Source organism: Drosophila subobscura, chromosome U (assembly GCF_008121235.1).
Source record: "Drosophila subobscura isolate 14011-0131.10 chromosome U, UCBerk_Dsub_1.0, whole genome shotgun sequence".
Lineage (NCBI taxonomy): Eukaryota > Metazoa > Arthropoda > Insecta > Diptera > Drosophilidae > Drosophila > Drosophila subobscura.
Genome location: NC_048534.1, coordinates 22,042,320 through 22,061,283, shown reverse-complemented (window position 1 = coordinate 22,061,283; position 18,964 = coordinate 22,042,320). Strand labels below are relative to the sequence as shown.

General features: G+C 40.8%; 1 protein-coding gene across 11 annotated transcripts in view; it reads right to left on the bottom strand.

The window, feature by feature from the left end:
* LOC117902432 (mitogen-activated protein kinase-binding protein 1) overlaps positions 1-18,964 on the bottom strand; it is a 69,950-nt gene that overhangs the window by 8,229 nt on the left and 42,757 nt on the right. For 8 of the 11 annotated variants that reach the window (XM_034813806.1, XM_034813808.1, XM_034813813.1 and 5 more), the window contains 4 exons: positions 3,310-3,401; positions 1,594-1,837; positions 1,217-1,426; positions 13-1,158 (listed from right to left, as the gene is read on the bottom strand). In XM_034813806.1, the coding sequence (XP_034669697.1) occupies positions 13-1,158; positions 1,217-1,426; positions 1,594-1,837; positions 3,310-3,401 (1,692 nt within the window). Of the gene's footprint in view, positions 1-12; positions 1,159-1,216; positions 1,427-1,593; positions 1,838-3,309; positions 3,402-8,043; positions 8,607-18,964 lie in introns of those variants that run through there. The other 3 variants (XM_034813807.1, XM_034813809.1, XM_034813814.1) reach the window with 2 other exon arrangements.

The window sequence follows — 18,964 nt, the reverse complement described above, 5'->3', positions numbered from 1 at the left end:
GCGAAAACTCACCTGAAAGCTACGGAACATTATGGATTTGTCTGCGCCACAGCTAATCATTTGGAAGTTCAGTCCAGCGCCCACAAACTTGATCGATGTGATCGAGGAGCTGTGATCGTCGAGTGTCTGCAGCAGCAGATAGTTCTGGGCCACATCGAAGACGTGTATGAGCCGATCGCGACTGGCACTGGCCAGCAGCTTGCGTTCAATCTTGTCGTTGGAGTACTCCAGGCACAGCACCTCCGACTCGTGTGCCTCGATGGTGGTCATCAGCTTGAGATTGACCAGATTGTAGACGCGAATGTTGCCGCAACGATCGCCGCTGGCCAGATGCTGCAGCTCCGGGCTGATCTTGATGCAGCGCACACCGTTGCGGCCGTCGTAGGAGGAGTTGCCCGTCTTGTCGGAGAGCGAGGAGCAGCCCTGGTCCTTGATGAACTGCAGCTCGTCGTCGCTGTAGACGATCTTCAGCAGATCCTTGGAGTAGATGTTCTTGCGATAGATCTCATTGTTGGCACATCCATCGAGGCCCCAGACGCGTATCGTGTCGTCCGAGGAGCAGGTCACAAAGCAGTCCTCCGGCAGCGTTTGCGATGGCTCTCGCTCCAGATTATATGGCACTGTCTCCACGCCCCAAATGCACGTGGAGTGATACAGGAACGAGTGCGATTTGCCCACACGCGATATATCGCGCAGATCCCAAATGTACAGCGAGTGATCGTTGTAGACGCAGCTGACCTTCGATCGCTGCTCGTCGAACACCATGGCAATGCAGTCGGGAAACTTGGCCTGCTGCGGCACCGACATTATGTGATTGATCTGTATGCCCTGGGCCACATCGACGCCCAGATAGTGGGTCCGCGGCAGCGTGGTCACATACTCCAGCGTGGCCGCATTGAATATCCGAATGATGGACTCGGCACAACCCACGAGTATGAAGCGCTCGTTGACGCAAATGCAATTGGCATTTGTGGTGCGGCACTGCACCCATTTGTCCAGCAATCGCCGCGAACTAAACTCCACCAGATGGCCCTGTCTCGTGATGGCATACGTGCTCTCCGCACAGATCCCCTTGCCGCAGGCCACGGCGCAGAAATCATTGTCACGCAAATCACCCAAAATAGCGCTGCGTCCCATCAGTGGTATGGGATCTTTGTACTGAAATGGATAACATTCATTACAGATTCGTTGGGGATATTTCATGCTGAGCACTTACCTTGCGAACACCTTCCAAGTACCAATATTTGACATGACGATTGCCCACGGTGACAAAGTAGGTGCCATCTTCGGCAAAGCAAACGGCGGCCACCTTGGAGCTAATCTTATTCGAGGCCATCTTTAGGTTGGCCCGCCAGTCGAACACATTTACGATCATGTCGTGCTGTGAGCCAACTGAAACCAGGTACTTTCCCGTGGGCGAGAAGGCCTAAAAACAGAGAGAGAGAGAGACATTAATTAATCGATTAATGAATGCAGTTCGAGGGGGAATTTAATTTTTGATTGCGGGATTTAATATCGATGCATTCGAAATAAATTAAATCTCTGCGACTATCGATTGGCATCTCGTTTTGTTCTTTCTTTCGGTCAACTTACCACACAGGTGACGGCATATTTGTGATCCACAAATTCGGCAATAACACTGCCACCGGTGCAGTGCTCCAGATTGCCATTGGGCGTTTCCAGTTCCCAAACTTTGATGGCCGGATTGATGCCACATTCGCCGGTGGCCACATAGCGGCCGCAGCGCGAGAAGGCGACGGATGTGAATGCTTTGCGGGAGGTATTGACCAGATAGGCCTGTGTCTGGCGTTTGGCATTGAACAGCACCACAGTGCAGCTGTAAACAAGCGAAAAAGAAAGTCAGAATTGCAATCAGTTTGTGGAGGAATACTTTTTCATTAAATAAATTGCCATTTCTCTCTTTCACAATCATTTTGGCGGTGACCCTTTAAGGATGTCCTTGACCAAGGCAGAGGGTAAACGTTGGTTACACATTTAAAATGCCCAAGGATAGCCCAGGCCTTGCTGGCGTCCTTTCTGCCTTCTCCTTTGGCTCGCGAGGCGACGAGGCGAAAGAGCCGTGCCCGCCCGCCCATGTGCTGCCCTTCAACCAGTTCCTGCCTCCGTTTAACCCTCTTATGACTGTAGCTAACTGCCTGCCTTCCTGCCGCACTGCCTCCTTTCGCTGCCTCCTGCCTGCCTCATTATTAAGCTGCTCTTTGGGTTTTATTTCAGGCAGCTTTATTTCTGTTGTTGTTCAACGTTAATGAGAACATCACGCCCACATCTTCCACTTGTGTATGTAGTTTTATACCCTAAGAGCAGTGCAATTCCCCCTAAAAACATTCTGGTGTCATCAGCTTCAGGGAAAGAACAAATTGAGTTCCACAATAAATTTAATGCTAAAAGTATACATTTTTGTATCACAAAGTTTTCCCCTCATCTCTATTGCCAGAGCATTCCCCATTCGTTGTTGAAGCTGCCAAAATTTCTGCGCTCAACATTTTCTATTTATTTTCCTCCAGCAAATTGTGTGCTGAGACACACAAAAGCAGCTCTGCATACATTTTTTGTTAATGCACATAATTGGTATAATTCCAGAGCTTAATTTACTGTCATAGAAATGTGCCACCAGATAAAAAAAGGAGAAAGAGCAATTGAAAGCAGCCAAAAAGCGAAATCAAATGGATCAGCGTGTAAACCTAGCTAACTGTTGACATTATGCATACGCTTTCGAGTCCTAAGATAACTAATTGAGGGACTTTCCTGGCTCTATTTAATCCCAGTTTGCAGCTGTCATTCCCTGGACACTTCCTGCCGCATTCTCCAGCTGCGTATCTCCGCTTAATCAATCTGTCATTGATTATTATTATTATTATTATGCATACTACGTGTACGCAACGTAATAGCCAATTGTGAGCAAATATGTTCAGTGACATATGCAAATCCTCTCGGGAGGGGACTCTCTGAGCATTGACATTAAATGTGTAACCAGCTGACGTTATGTCACCTCCTTGCCTGTGGCTCCCATTACCCCGTGCCACTCTCTGTCTCTCTTCTCTCTGTTGGCATGTTTCTGTCACTGAAATGTCAGCAACTGAATTTTCCTCCGTTCGTATGTAAAAAGGCAGCCATGTATGACAGTCGGGAGAAAGATTAAATCAACAATTTTCATTGCACTTTCGGTAAAAAAAAATGCAACCTTCTGCCTGTCGGAACTGGATTTTCTTTCGAGGCCAAAGGAAAAGGAAATGAGGTATCCAAGGCTGCGTATGTGTGTGTTTCCTTTAATTTTAAGTATTTTCTTACCCCGCTGGATAGGCCAGGAGGCCGCTGACTGGTGAAACATCCAACGCCGCATTGCTGCACACAGTCAGACCCAAGACTTTTTTGAGTTTTATCTGCAAATAGAGAACATGAGAAATCATTAGATGTTGCATCAATATTTGTTTCCCTGTTTCCCCTGTGGTAAGATATTTGTTTTTGTTATTTTTGGCTCAGACAAGGTCGCGCTGGTCTGTAGATTGTGGAACATTGAACCATTCGTAATATTTGCCCAACATTCAGTTAAAAAAAAACTACAACTTGTTGTGTGAATTGCTAACGCACACAATTCGCACATTTGTCTGGTTGTTATTTTTTTTGGGTTGTTTGCATATCCCAAAGCCCAAAGCCTTATACGACTTACATAAACCCCACAACATTAACATGAGAAAAACGAAACGGCAATGCCGCAGCACTCGCTGCACACTAAACATATGTTAACATGATTTTCCAATCATATTTTTACCATAATAATCAATTGGCTTATGAATAAACTTGAGTTAACATTTGACTCGATTGGGGGAGAAAGTTTGAGGTTGATTTAATCAAAAGGCAATCAGTGAGCAGCCAGCCACAGCGGAAACGCAAAGACATTTTTGATTATTTTCACTGCCAGTGTCGAGTGCGGACCAGAAGGGGTTTCATAATTCAAAATATATTCATAATTGAGGAAAGAAAGGTCAAACTCTGCTCTGTGGATTTCTTTCATTTAATGAATGCATCGAATAGAATTAGTTTTCAATTAAATGTATTTAAAATTTAAATGAATTGTCATACAAATTGAGTTACATGCATTAATTATTCAGAATAAATTACTCAAATGTTTAAGGCACATCTTCATACATAAGTTTATCTCTGCTTCATTTAAATATTTTTCTTTAGACTTTCTTCAACGAGCGAATACATTTTTACGCTGCCTTTTGGTTTGTTCCCCAACTTTTCTCTAACAAGCTTATAATTTTGCACACTTCTAACTTTAGAAACGTACAACCCCGCTAATGATTTCATTCATTAAAAACAAAACAAAACAACTATTGCTCTTTGTATTTCGTTCGTATTTATGTTCATAAATGCCGCCAGCGCCGAACAGCAGAGCAGCTGTTACGCCTCACTTGAGAGCCTCACCTTGATCTTGCCCAAGCGTTTACAATAAGTTATGGGTTATTAAAAAAACAGAGAGCAACAGAGGCACGGGGTAGCCATAACAATTAAGGGGCGTACAGAACTATGGAACAGAACGGAGTGGCAAGCGAACAGGTTGTTTAGTTTGAAAAGGAAGTGCAAGAGTCAGGTTGAAGTACGCCGCTGCTCCACTGACTACCGCATTCATTGAATATGTAGAAAATACTTGTAGCACATATAGACATTGATTAGTACACCCAATTGAGTGGGCGATCTCACTTGGTTTCAAGGCACTCCATAAAAACAAAAACACTTCCATCGATGCGGGCGCGCTTAGTCGTATGCACAGAGAGCATCCGAAAGATACTTGAATGATCTGCGTCGCAGAACCCCAGACACAAAGTAGCGAATACATTCAGGCTGAGATCATCTCGAGTGAGAGAGAGGCAGAGAGTATTTGTCTACTACGAGAATCATTTTATTGTGTCTTGTTTCACTTAAGCAAATAACAGCCACACCAACGCATACGCAGCCTTTAAAATCTATATCTTAATGCATAAGGTCGATCTATCCCAACCGGTTTCACACCTCTCTCTCTCTCTGTCCCTCTCTCGCAGTATTTCTTGGTATTTGTATCTCTCTCTCAGTCGAATATTTGCATTTTTAATGACAATAATATGCCGTGAAATTGTAAACAAATTTCTGAGCATGACTAAAATATGGCAACAATGAACAAATCTGCTAACCATGGCTGAATAATGATAATGATAGAAGCCAAGAACAGTATGCTTCCCCCAGAAATCATGACCAAGTGGCATCGATTTCATTCAAGTTGCGATCGAGTGGCAGAAAGAGAGCGGTGGCGATCGAGAGGGAGAGTGCCTGAGGGAATTATGAAAATAAAGACGTAGAAACAATTACGGGGCGTATGCGCAACCAAATCCATGTGCTTCGATTGCAACGGCGTGGCAGGGGGCGGGACGTAAGCTTTAATTTGTTTTCGAAATGATAATTAAGCAAAGGCAGATGCCGCCATAGAGCACATGGAAAAAAATCACTGGGGATTTCTTGGGATTTCAACAGGTTTTTTTCACATTTTTTATGTAATTTTAAAGGCTTTGAATTGTTAGCTTGATTTGCTTAAGCATTAATAAGTTTTATTTTATTTCTATTTGAATCTTTATTGTTTTGCACTTTAAACCAGATTTTTTTCTGGTGTTTTCCCTAATATTTTTTCTATGCATCGAAGGCAAACAGATGCCTCCGGAGTCCAATAGAGTTTTAAAAACCATTAATTTTACACATTTTTACTTTGGAAACGGAAGTCAACACACGCCATCCATCAAAGCCAGATTTGGGTGTTGCCAAAAAGAACGGCTACGGCACACAGACAAAAAAAAACATTCAGCAAACATTCTTTTGTTACAAATTTGGTTTAGTAGCGAAATTTATTGTGAGCAGCCGAGAGCTGAAATTTCCATTTTGCGTGACAGATGCGGCAGTTGAATGGTAATTAATTATTATTTAATGTTGACTCGTTTCGGGGCTTTGGGATCGAGATCCAATGGAGTGACGAAATCATGGCCATGACAGCAAAACAGCAGAAATTGGTCAAGAAGCACAGAAAACTGTGGCCCACAAGCCAAATCACTTTTCGGTCAAGTGGCTTTTGGCCCAATGCCCGGACTGTGTTAATGAAATGGCCAGTGGACTGTAGTCTGTGTGATGTATGATAATCATGAAGTTTGTGCTGCTGCTGTTTATTGTTTTGACCCGAGTTCAATGCACGCAGCAGTTGCAGCGGATTGTTGGCCAAATTCTGTAGCTACCCACATGGGATCCACATGGATTATTTCTGACTCTGCTGCCCACAACTTCTGCTGACAGAAAGGCCACAAAGTAAGCTGAAATATTTGCCACGGACAGGTGTCAACCAAGAATCCACACAATCACGCAATGAAAATGTTTACCTTAAAGCCCCCACGAGAGGGAGAGAGGCCATCGAAAAAAGATTTATTTATGCAAATGGCTGAGAACCAAACTTGACTGCGAAATGAGGAAGTTTTTCAACCGAATTTGGGTTGCCTTTTTGTCTGGCTGTAATTGCAGCAGGCCTCCAGTTAAATTACATTAATATTTATAATAAAAACCATGTTCGTTAATAATTATATTTACACATGGCATGCCGCAAATTGTTGGCTCGGTTACACTCCAGCAGCCAAAAATACCATCTACCGACCAACTGGTGGCGCCTCCATCAAGTCTTGGCCGCAGATTTGGCCACAAAAACAAGAGCCTGCTTAATTGCCTACCCGGTTTCAATCAATAAAAGAGCGAGCGCCGGCGGAGCAGGAAAAGATTTTCATTCTTGAATAATTAATCTATGAATTATTGACTGATAAGTCAGCGCTAAGAAATATATTCTTTGCTGCTTATTTTGGCTTCAAAAATGAATATAAATTGCAATTATGTTAACTTGAGAAATTTTGGCATAATTTAGACTTTGATTTGTGGTTTGGATTTATTTCTTGGAATTTGTTTTGGACTAAAAACAGATTTTATTTCTGATACTTGATTGATATATTTTTGGCACTCCTCTTTTTCTGGCACTATTTTTAGTTAATGTTTATATTTAATATTTTTGTACTCCTTTTTTCTGCTAGTTTCATATTAAATTTCTTTTTGTATAGAATTCTTTTGTTTTCAATCTTCTCTTTTGGCCACGCTTTGAGCATTTGCAATTGGCTTTCATCGGCTTATTCGCTCCCCCTCGTACATGGCCCTCATAACAAAGCAAACAAACAAATGGTACAAAAAAGACCTACATACAAATAGAAGCTCAATAGGCGAGGTACCTGCATAGATACATTTGTATCTACAATGCTATTACGTGAGCAAAATGTTTATGACTATGAAAACAAGAGCCAAAAACCAGAGCCAAAGCCAAGACAAACGAATTATAGACGGAACTTTGTTTGCCATTTGAGACGCTTTAAGAATCTACCGATACGTTGAGACTCCTTACAGCTTTTCGATGCTGCTGGTATTGAGATTCCTTAGAGTTCTACAAAACTAGCGATATTGAAATACCTTCAAGCTTTAAGAAGCTGCCGACAGCAGCCGAGACTCGTAATTGCCTATAATTACCAGAGGCAGGCACAAAACAATTTTAGATCCCAACAGCAACAACAGCAACAAATGTATGCAACGCAGTGGCTAGCGGCTAGCGGGAGTAGAAAACCACAAAAATCCATTACAAATGAGGAGACAAAAGTTGTGTGCCACATGAATCATGCGGCGGCCAAGACCAGGTCCAGAGGCTCCATGTGGGCCGCAACAATGTTTTAACGACAGACAGAGATACAAATACATATCCACATCTAACTGTAGCTCTGGCTATATCTAAACGGATGTTGCTTTGGCAAATATGCAAAAGCGAGGAAAAAGAAAGAGAAAAGCCCAGTCAGACGGCAGAAAACAGAACTTGCTTTCAAATGAAAGTTGTCGCCAGTCTCCAGTCCGATTTCATTCCATCTACATACGATTGGACTCGTATCCCGTACTCGCACTGGCGTCCGTATGTGGAACGACCTTTACCTCATAGGCTGCCACATCCTCCTTGCCATAGATGGCAACTGGCGACGAGTTTCGTGGGGCAAACATTTCTCAATCCCTTTTTGTACGGCAGCAGGCAAAAACATTCCTTGCACAACAAATATTTCACTTATTTTTGTGGTTAATTGTAAAACTTTAACTTCTCTTTTTATGGCACATTTGAGACAGACGCCCACCAAAAATATTGTTTATTTTTTGGTTTTGGTTTCGGGTGTTTTTTGTTGTATATAAATTCGTAATGCTTTTTGGGGGCGTTTCGTATAATTAATAATACACTTGAAATAATACTTTATTTGTCGGTTTTTCTGTTATATATTTCCTCTATATATTTCTCAGCTTGGGGTTTTGTTTTTTGTTCGTTTGCTTTTTCGTATGACTAGTCTCTTATAACATTTAGTGATTTTTTCTTCTTTTTTTGCGACTTTGTCAAGGTCGTGTTGGGTGTTCTCTTCGGTCTCTCTCTCTTGGAGTTCGGTTCGTTTTATTTTTCAGTGCCGTTTCATTCGTTGCGGTATCTTGTATCTTTGACTTTTCTATCCACTACTTTTTCCATCAATTATTTCTTCTTTTTTCAGTATCATTTATTTCTTCTAGCACTACTTTTTCTTTGATTTATTTCTTCTTCATTTTTATTTTTCAGCTTATATGAAAATTTCATAAATATATTCGTTGCACGTTTTTTCAGCGAGCTTTTGCTAATTTCTTTTTTACAACAAATAAAGCATAGCTTTAATAATTAATTCAGAAAATATTTCTTGTCGTTTTATTGCGGTTATTATCGTCGTGTTTTGTGTGTTGTTTTGTGTTGTGTCAGCCGTTGTCGCGTATCGTTTTTTAGCGCGGCTCAAATGAAACTGCCGCGATTCCAACAGGCGGCCAAGGCACACGACGCGTTTGTTGTCGTAGACACATATCGATATTGAGTTAACAGAGAGCTTGAGACGTCAAGACAGAGAGACAAGACAAAAGAGCGCGGACTGGGTACTGGCCAGTCGGATTGAGTTTTTGAGAGACACACAGCAACACAGACACACAACACATTTGGTAGCACGCACACGTATCTCTTAGATACTCAATCTTCAAACTCAAGTCGCGCTGGCTTGTCTCAGCGGTCGCGCTCATTAATTTGCATATTTCGTTAAGAAAACCAAAACAAGAATGAATACTGAAAATGATGTTGCGACTAAGCAATACCCAGTGAACAGATGTACTATGAGAGAAGATTCTTTAGCAGATTTATTACAGAAATATAAATGATGTGTTACGCTTTTGCTCATCTGCAGATCCTATATGTATCCCAAACATATTTAACCACAAAACCCATACACCCTTTACCATTGCGTTGAACGGGTATCTCCCACCTAAAAACACGTTTGGACTACAGTCCAAAAAAAGGCGATCGGATCATTGATTCTAACACGCGATTCTCGACACACAAAGCGTAACTCAAATCGCTGCAACTTCAAGAGAGCGGAAGGAGCGGTTTAGATTTAGAAACTCTTATAATTAATCAAATGTCACTAGCTCTGTCACCCACGATCTGCTTTAATTAGTTAATAAGCTGCATATATGAATAATCAGTGGTGGAAAGTTATCAGTACAGATCGGTCCATTCAGTGTTCGAAGTGTGTACCATGTGCCTGTCTGTCTGTCTGTCTGCACTGCCCACCGAATGCAATAAATTCTCGGGCAAACAGATCCATATTCCACCATGGGAATTGTAGGCGTACACGTTCCCTCCAAATGCTGTAAAATGAAATTAGGCAAATCAACAGCAGAAAAACAAGCAGCAGCAGCAGTAGCAGATACTCTTGTACTCGGGTCAGCCAAGTGGAACACAATTTAGTGGCCATGCAGATAGATAGATAGTTAGATGGCTTTTCCGTGTGTCCGCCAAAGCTCGTTCCAGATGTAGTCGCTGGCTATGGCCAAATAAAGCCATAGAATTATACGAGATTGTTGCAGCGAATTTGTATATATGGAGAATAACTGGCCAATCGTTTATGACTTATGGCTGTGCTTCATTTGTGGGTCTGTGGGTTCACACGTTTCGGGAATATCATGTAATAAATTCTAGACAATTTTTGTAGTAAATAAAGTGTTGAAGAATGAATTCTTCTCTTGGAATATTTCCAGATCTACCCACTTCTTGGTTACAAAACTGTGCTGAGATGTCTTTTTCTTTCCCAAATTTATAATTTTCCAACACATTTCACAAGTGCCAAAGGTAAACCAAAAGCTAAGACCATTTTGACCCCATCCATTGACATTTCCATTAAATCTCGCTTTTATTTCAAGATCTCAAAAACGTGATAGTGTCAGCACGCATAAACTTGACGCTTTGGGCCTCTCGTTCAAGTGCAATCATAAGCCCAACTATTGCACAAAGGCCAATCAAAAAGGTAGCTACCTTTCCATAAACAACTCGCCGCCACGCACAACACACAACAGACAACACACACAAAACACTCGACAAACAACTAGACAACAGCAGCAACGACAGAAAAGAAAATCAATTTGCATAACACAAATCAAGTGAAATAATCAGGCATCACAAAAAGAGAGAGACAGAGTGAGGGGGGAGAGAGAGAGGGAGAGACACAACGAACCCCAGCAGCGAGACCAAATGCGAGCTCTCGAACGCATTGCACCGACAGATTGACAAACAAAGCAAAAGCAAACACATCGGAAAATATGAAAAGTAAATAGAAGACCGCGTTGAAAATACTCTTTTTCATTAATAATTAAATTTAACTATTGTATATTTCAAGAACAAAAATTATTACAATTAACTAAAAAGGGGAGCTCCAGTGTCAAGGCTACAATTTCCTCAACTTTGAACAAATTTGAAGGTCGATTGAATCGCATGTAAATACCACAATACCCTCTGGTTAGCATAGAGTATAAAAATGCATAGTTGACATACACGTCTTCTCCTCTGTCACCTCTCGGCGACACACCCCCTGCTCGCGCCCACCGTACTGGCCCATTCAAGGGGGGACACCAAATTGTGCAGCCAATTTCTTTATCTTGTGCCATGACCAAAAGAAATGTCTCTCGCTCTTCCAGTCGCAGTCCACGTTGCAGTTGCCTCTAGTTTATGGGGGAAAGTTACCAGCGACTTGCTCTGACAGATGCTAGGCAGATAGATACATAGATTGGAGCTGGGGTTCGGGTTTGGCTTCGGATACGGGGGATCTGTGGGTACCGCCTGCATTCGCCGCATATTCAAATGAATGCAGACGCTGGCTGTTGTTGTTTTTGTTGCTGCTGCTGCTGGTTGTGCCACTTGGCTGCCTTTTTCCTTTGATTTGCGCCGTGAAAAATTGCTGGACTGAATGACGTCTGGTTACTGGGATACTCGAAGACTTCGTAGACTATCCATCGCCTATGGAGGGCCCGGGCCCCTATATAAAGCTATTTATCGCCATTACTACTACCTTCCCACCTTCTTGCAATTTGTAATTAAAATACTTTTTGCCTCATTGTCATCTTTGGATTGCATTTACGTTACTGCTGCAGCCACTGCTGTGGCAATTGTTCCATTTTCAAATAAGTTTTTTGTAATGCAAATTGCGAATCGAATTACTTTTGTTCGTGGCTAGTCCAATGATGGTGCGGATCTGATATTGTGATTTGTGCTTTTGTTCGCAAAAGATCGCTGTGTGGGCATTATAATTAATAATTATTATTTATGATTTATTTGTGTAATGCTCTGGGCGTTGCAGATTAGATACTGAGAATCTGTCATTTGTGGGGCAGTTGCAACAAGGCTGGTTGTTAGTTGTTGTCAGAACGGGGTGGTGGGCTCTTATAGCTCTCATTTTGTTCAAGTTTTGGATAGGTCAGTCTGTCTTTTGAAGGTTGAAATGTGAGTAAATGCTGAGCTCTTTTTAAGTATATTTGTATGTGTAATTACAGCTGCAAAATAACAATGGGAAAGATCTTTCTTGTTCATCAAACAAAATCCTGTTTTAAATTGTTATTTTGGATATTTAATTTGTTCAACAGCAAAGCACATTCTTCCAAGAATCAAGCCAATTCTTCTCCTCTTATGCATCCCCCAATCCCATTCCGTCAATCAAAAGACCGACCACCGACCAGCTACAGTCGCAGCTCAAACCAAAAACACTCAACATTTCAATCGCCCTGTCAATCATTCCACCACGTCACTCACTCTTTCATTCACTCACTCAATACTGATGTGGCGCATGCGCTTTTTGGTCAATCCATCAATATATTGGCGAACGAATTAAAAAAGCTCTCTCGCTGTCTGTCTCTCTAGCTGCCGTCGGGCGATGAGGTAAGCAAATCCCCACGATCTGCGATCTTCGAACCAATCATTTACAAAACGACTGAAACGACTGAAACGTTGCCGACAATTTTGATTAATTGCATAAATATCCATGTGTCTTACAGATGCAATTTAATGTGTTACAGCAAATAACAGGTTGCCAGCCACTGCTGCGCCTGACCATCAATTAATACGAAATCAATAAACCCATTCAGCAGAAAAAGAGCTAAAACTAAGACTTAAATTACACTTTAATGTGTGGATGCTGTGGTTATGTTGGGTGGGAATTCCCCCCACCCATGGATGGTAAAATATGAAACATAATTCAATAATAAAGCGTTGCAATTTACTCTCCCGACTCTCTCGACCAACTCTTGAACTACGTGACAAGCGTGATGGCCCACGGCTGTGGTATGAAAATCTGGGAAAATCTAACCATAAATTCACAAGCGAAAAAGCGCACCCCACCGAATGGAAAGTAGGAAGAAGTAAATGCTTTTTCCAGACTGCTGCTCACTGCTCGGAGGCCTGCTCTCAAGTGTCAAAGTTGATGAAAGATGCTGGCAGGCTGTTCCGCTGGACAGGGGCTTGGGCGCTGTGGTGCAGCTTTAATCTCTCGTCTGGGTCTAGCCTTTTGTTGATTTGAAAGTTTAATCATGCATTAGTGTTAGTTAAGAGGTTTTTTTTTGGGGTCTTTTGTTGGTTATTTTATTGGTGGCACGTAGTGCACTCTGTAATGGCCCCGCAATTTGTCTAATGATTGCTATTTGTGCAGCAGCGATGCAGAGTCAAGCGATAGACATGGAGAGAGAGAGAGGTTCATTTTGTTTGAAAGTCTTTTGTATTTTATTTTCGGTCGATTATAAGTGTTAATTATACGGCTTAGACTTCCGAGTGGCGGCTTTTAAAATGATTTTCGGTGTAAGCTTCATTTAATTGACAGACAAATCTCGGGGTTTTGCTTGATTTAGTTAATGTTTTTTTTCGGGTTGTAAATTGAAGATTATTTGTAGCTGGCGTTTGGCTGGCACTAATGCACTAATGTGTAAGCTTAAGTGAGTGATTACTGTGGGAAAATGGGTAAAGAATGGGAAAAGCGTTGCTTGTACGTGTAACGCGTCATGCGGCGGCACCTCTAAGTCGTTTTGGGAGCACATCCCGAGCGACGGCGCTTGGTTGACTGGCTTTTGCAGTCTCTTGCAGTTTAATATCCTCTGAAAAGTATTCTGAAACATCACTTTATCCCTTCATATTTTCATAGTTTTAAATAAAGAAAAGCCACAAGAAATCCCTACCAAATCTCTCCCTTTCCTCTCCTCCCATTACAGCCCCATCTGCATCTTTATCTGTACCTTAACCCTCATCATTATCGCACTTCATTTGTGGTCGTCGTTGGTCTGCTGTTTGGCATATCAATTACTCTTCTCCTCCCTCTCGTGATGGCCCCATTCAAGATATTGATTACATAATGCCCAGAGCCAAACAGAGAGAGAGGGAGAGGGAGATGGAGAGAAAATATCAATTTCGTGTGGTCACAAAATGCATTTAAAGATTTAATTATATGGAGAGTGGAGCATTTTATATTTCCATTTTCATTTTTATGTACTGCTAAATGCTGCAGAGGAGTGGATACGCGTTGTGCGGGGCACTCTTGTGGCAACCACTCGAAAAGCAACAAAAAAATGCGTTTCAAATTATACCGACGGGATACGCCCACAGCAGACGAGCACCGTCAGTGGTGGACGGTAGTCGGGGGAGCTACAGTTCCATATGTTTATCCACACACACACATACAAAACAGCAAAATGGTTAAATCTCAGCTGCAGCCACAGCAGAAACAGCAGTTGCAACGCACTTAGCCAAATTGCTACAATTTGACAACCAGCCACAGCAGCAGCAAATAACAACAAGAAAATAAATTATATCGTTGGAGCCGAATGGGAAGATACTCTTACAGATGCATTTTCCTTTCCAATAAATCCCCTTTCATTTCTTGCTGTTAAAAGAAAATATTAATCCATCATATTTTGTTATTTATTATTACTTTCGTATGTACTTTTTATTATTTATCTAATCAGCTAGTTTAGTACCGAAAACTGTCTGAAATGACTTCTCCCTTCTGCACTACAAACATCTCATAAAAGCTCAGTATCTTAGATGGATATACCTAGATAGTGTATAAACAAAAACAAAAACATAACTCCGGAGTACACCCAAGCGCAAGAGAAGTGTTGGCTCTAATAACAAGTGTCAGTCGTCTGTCTGTCTGTCAGTGACTGCCAGCCCCCAAAATCTGCCCACAGTTTGCCTTGCTTTACATTGGTTTCAATTTAACTTGTTTTCCAATGCAGTTTTCCTTTTTTTTTCATGTTTCTGTGTTTTTTTTTTTGTGTTGTGGTGATAAATTTTAAGTACTTAATTTTGTGGTATTAAAATGTTTCTTATGACATTACTTATAATTTGATTAAAAGTCGGCACAAAAATCAATGCATAAAGATGATAAACAATTTCCGGCATTTCATAAATTAGAAACTTTGTTTAATGGCAAAAGTTCTACCCACATCGGTAGCATTTTGGTGTATTGTTTTTTTGGATGGAAGGTATATCATATTTTAAGTCGAGTTTGGGACACAGAGAAGTAAATGAAGATTGGCATACCATGGCGTCCGTAGATTATCAATCAAATAAATATGCTATCAAAGATATCCTAAGAGAGTACTTTAAGCATCGGTTTGAATTAATTTTCATCCCATAATAAGTATAATTATACATTTGCCAGACAAAAAACCAAGTGCGAAACGACACACATTCCGCCAACGCCCCAAGCCAAAACTCAAGAGTTTTTTAGTTGCTTCTTTGTTTCCATATCAGAAACTATTACAAGAGCCATTAAATATGGTAGAAGCGAGAGACCAAATGGTTTGCCAGTACATTTACGAGTATCCACAATATATGTATCTCAGCAGGCGGCGGGCATAAAGATTGCTTCGTAATTCATGTTGAAGTATAATTTAGTCTTTTTTTGTCAGAGATTTTTTGCGTGTTTTGGCCCAAAGTGCTGGCTTGTCTGCTGTTGTTGCTTTCTGTTTCATGGCCAGCCAGAAAGGCGATGTCGGGCGACGATTTCCTGAGCTCATTAAGGCCCCCATTCAAAAATTGGCACCCAGACAAAGTTGGTTTGACTGAGTGAACGAGTGACTGAGTGACGGCATAACTGACTGACTGAAAGGCTTGGTTTAATTAAGATTTAATATATATATTTGTCATAGTCAAAGGAAGTTATTAAGATTCCAAAAATAAACTAAATTAAAGCGGGTTTTGCATAAGTGTCAAGAGTAGAGTTCTTATTATCATTTTGACAGTACATTTTTCTGATTTCTGTTCTCACTGGGAACGTTTTATAGAGCTATTAACTTATCAAAAGCCATTGACAGGCAATTGGGGTTATAAATGATGTGATGTCACGGCAGATATCATAATACGAGGAATACTTTTATGGTGGAGAGGTAGCAAGTGCGACCTTCTCTTGGTAGTAGAATTGTGAGGAATCCCACAAATATTAAACATTTTATTAAAAATGTATTCATAAAGAAGATCACATGAAAAATACTATCATTCAAGGCTAGATCTTTCCATAATTTAAGATGGAAAATCTTTTATATTAAAGCCTTTGCTTTATCATTTATTTTATAGCAGTTACATAATTTAGAATTATTTTTTAAACAAATTTTAAGTGATCCCAAAAGTATGCTGTTACATTTCAGGCGTTTTTTAGAAGTAATACAAAGCCAGAACACTCTTCACTGTGTAACTTAACCGATGCCCTTTCTGCTTAATGTAATTTGTGTACTCTCTGTCACACAAGTTCACACTTTAACCCGTAATTAAGGCCGCCTGCCAAGCCCCATGTGTGGTTTGGTTGCCAAAAACACAAGTTCCCCCCCAATGACAGACCACACACAGAGAGCGCCACAACAAATAACTTTCAAACTATGCAAATCAGATACAAAAGCAACAACAGCATACAAAAAAGAGAAGGTGTTGGGATTAGATAAACACTAAACACATTCTTGTACGATGGAGTTACTCATTTGGGTCAGAGATGGCCAAGATTCAGTCAACCACCGCTCTGCACTGTCCGATGTATCAGATTAAGTTACCAATTCTTCAATGAGCCATAAACAACAAGATTTAGCAACCTCAATTTGCATACGTATGTACATATACTCCGGGCCTCGTACTCGTGTGTCTGGTCAAAAGTTGGGTAAACTGCAGTTTCTTTTGGTCTGGTTTTGCATTGTCCGGCAATCTCTGAGTGGGTGGCCAATAACCAATAAAGTCAACAAATTGTTATGCCTCTCCGGTGATTATTTTTACAGCTTGTTAAACAATCAGATTTTATTTGGTTGCTGGTTGTTGTCTCTTGTTATTTTGAGGTCGGACATGACCAAGCAGAAAAGTGCAACAAAGTGTTGAAACTCCACTCAAGAAAGGGAAAATAGTCGTAAATTTTGAAGTAGCTTCATCCGCTTATAAAAACTCTAGCCAAAGGTAAGGGATATATGTGTTCATTTTATTTTGATTAATGATCAAGCTTAACTCTTTGGACATTCAACAAAATGGTTAATGGAAAGCGTAGACAGAGGCCCCGAATATAATGTTTTATTTATTATTTCTAAAGCACGCAAGGTAAGCCAAAAGTTAAACAAAACAATATTTAGTTGAGTAAAAGCCCTGGAATGAGAATTAAATTCGTTTAAGCAGCGAACAGAGAAATTCATTTCGAGTTCTTTAGAAATAGAATCAAAACGAACACTGACATCATCTGTTAGGATCTTCGCAGCAGCTTTTTGCGACTCAACGTCTGACAAATCTCATTAGAAATGCATTTGCAAAGGCACATAACAAAAAGGCAAACAACAAAGCAGAAAAGAGCACAACAAAAATAAAGCAAAATAAATCCAAATGGATTTTAGGTTCCATTTGAAAAATCAAACTGTTGGTTAAACACAGAATAATAGAGGAAAATATGGAAATTCATATTCAAGTGGGCAGCGGATAAATGATTTTCCCCAACTTTCTTTCACAATTGGGTGGGCGTCAACAGCTAATGGAATGATAAGCCGATAAACAGTCCATTATCGTCCACAACCTGCGGTGCCAGAAAAATGCAAATGAACCCGAAGCCGAATCCCAAAACATCTTATCGCCACTTAACCTTTTGAGCGTCAGCCTGAGAAAGTCAATCTGTCAAAAGATTAAATGGAAAACACAAACAAATATGTATAGAAAATCGTTGAGCGTCTGTCTGTCTCTGGGCTCTGTTTCGGTAGCTCCACGCACACAAGAGATACAATATCTCAGAACGTAAAGGCATTTGGGAGTGCCTTGCCCCATACATCAATCAATTTGCCAATCATGTGGGTTGGCTATGAACAGCAAAACACCAAGACAGAGCTGTGGGGTTAGAGTAGAGGGGAAACAGCACATACAATGAATGAAATAAAAGGTGTTGAAATTGTAGTGGAAATTAAAGGGAAATATATGGCACGATTTTAACGATTTTTATATATTTATTTATTATTTTAGACATATTTTTCACAACCGAGAAAACATTTAAATTGCCAACTCGAAACTTCTCTTTGCTCACATAACTTATCATAAATACATATCTCCGCCAAATATTTAAGCACATTCCATAGACAAGTTCCTAAGCAAATTTGACAACTTTTTTGGCACTTGCCGGCCCCGCACATAACGACAGAACTAGAAATGGAACTTCAAAAGTTGGATGCCGAAACAAAATGCGCATTGACCACAACAGCACAAAACAAATCAAGTTTAAGTACAGCACACAAAAAAACAGAAAAAACTATACAAAATTATGTAGAAAAAAATAAACAGCAACACTAACGACAAATGGTAGTGTGGGTTGCAACAAATGTAATTGCGCGTGTCGAAATGTGGAACAACAAAACAGAAAAAAAGAGAAGCTAGATGTGAGGTAGCAGCAGCAACAGATCTATAGCCAGTGAGATAGAGATACTCTGCCGGAGAGCAATATATTAAACAGATACTCAACTAGAGAGCAACAGATCCAAATACTTAAACAGACATCCATATAAATACAGATACTCCACTAGACAGGCAGACAGCCAGTCAGTCAGTCAGTCAGTCAGTTTGGTCGTCATTCTGCCTCCAACTTTTGCGATTCTAAACTTTTGATACATTTATTTGTCTGCCCGGCTGCTGGGAAAAACAATTGAATATTTTTGCCGGCCGGCTTTGACTTCATTTAAAATGCACGCAACGCAACGAAAAAAGAGGAAAAGAGAACACAAACAGAAAAGCAATAAATAAAACACACAAAATATATGTATGTGTTCACTGCATTTTAAAATTTCTTAATACGAATGTGAATGAGTGACACGCCGCCAGGCAGCAGACGAGCCGAGAAAAGAGACATACAAACAGACGGAGTTACAGAGAAAGAGACCGAAAGACAGACACAGATACTGAAGAGAGATAGTAGGTGAAAAGTGTTAACTACGTTTTCATGGTGCGGTTAACGGCGTTCCACGATCAGCCACGGAAAAATGCCAAGACGTG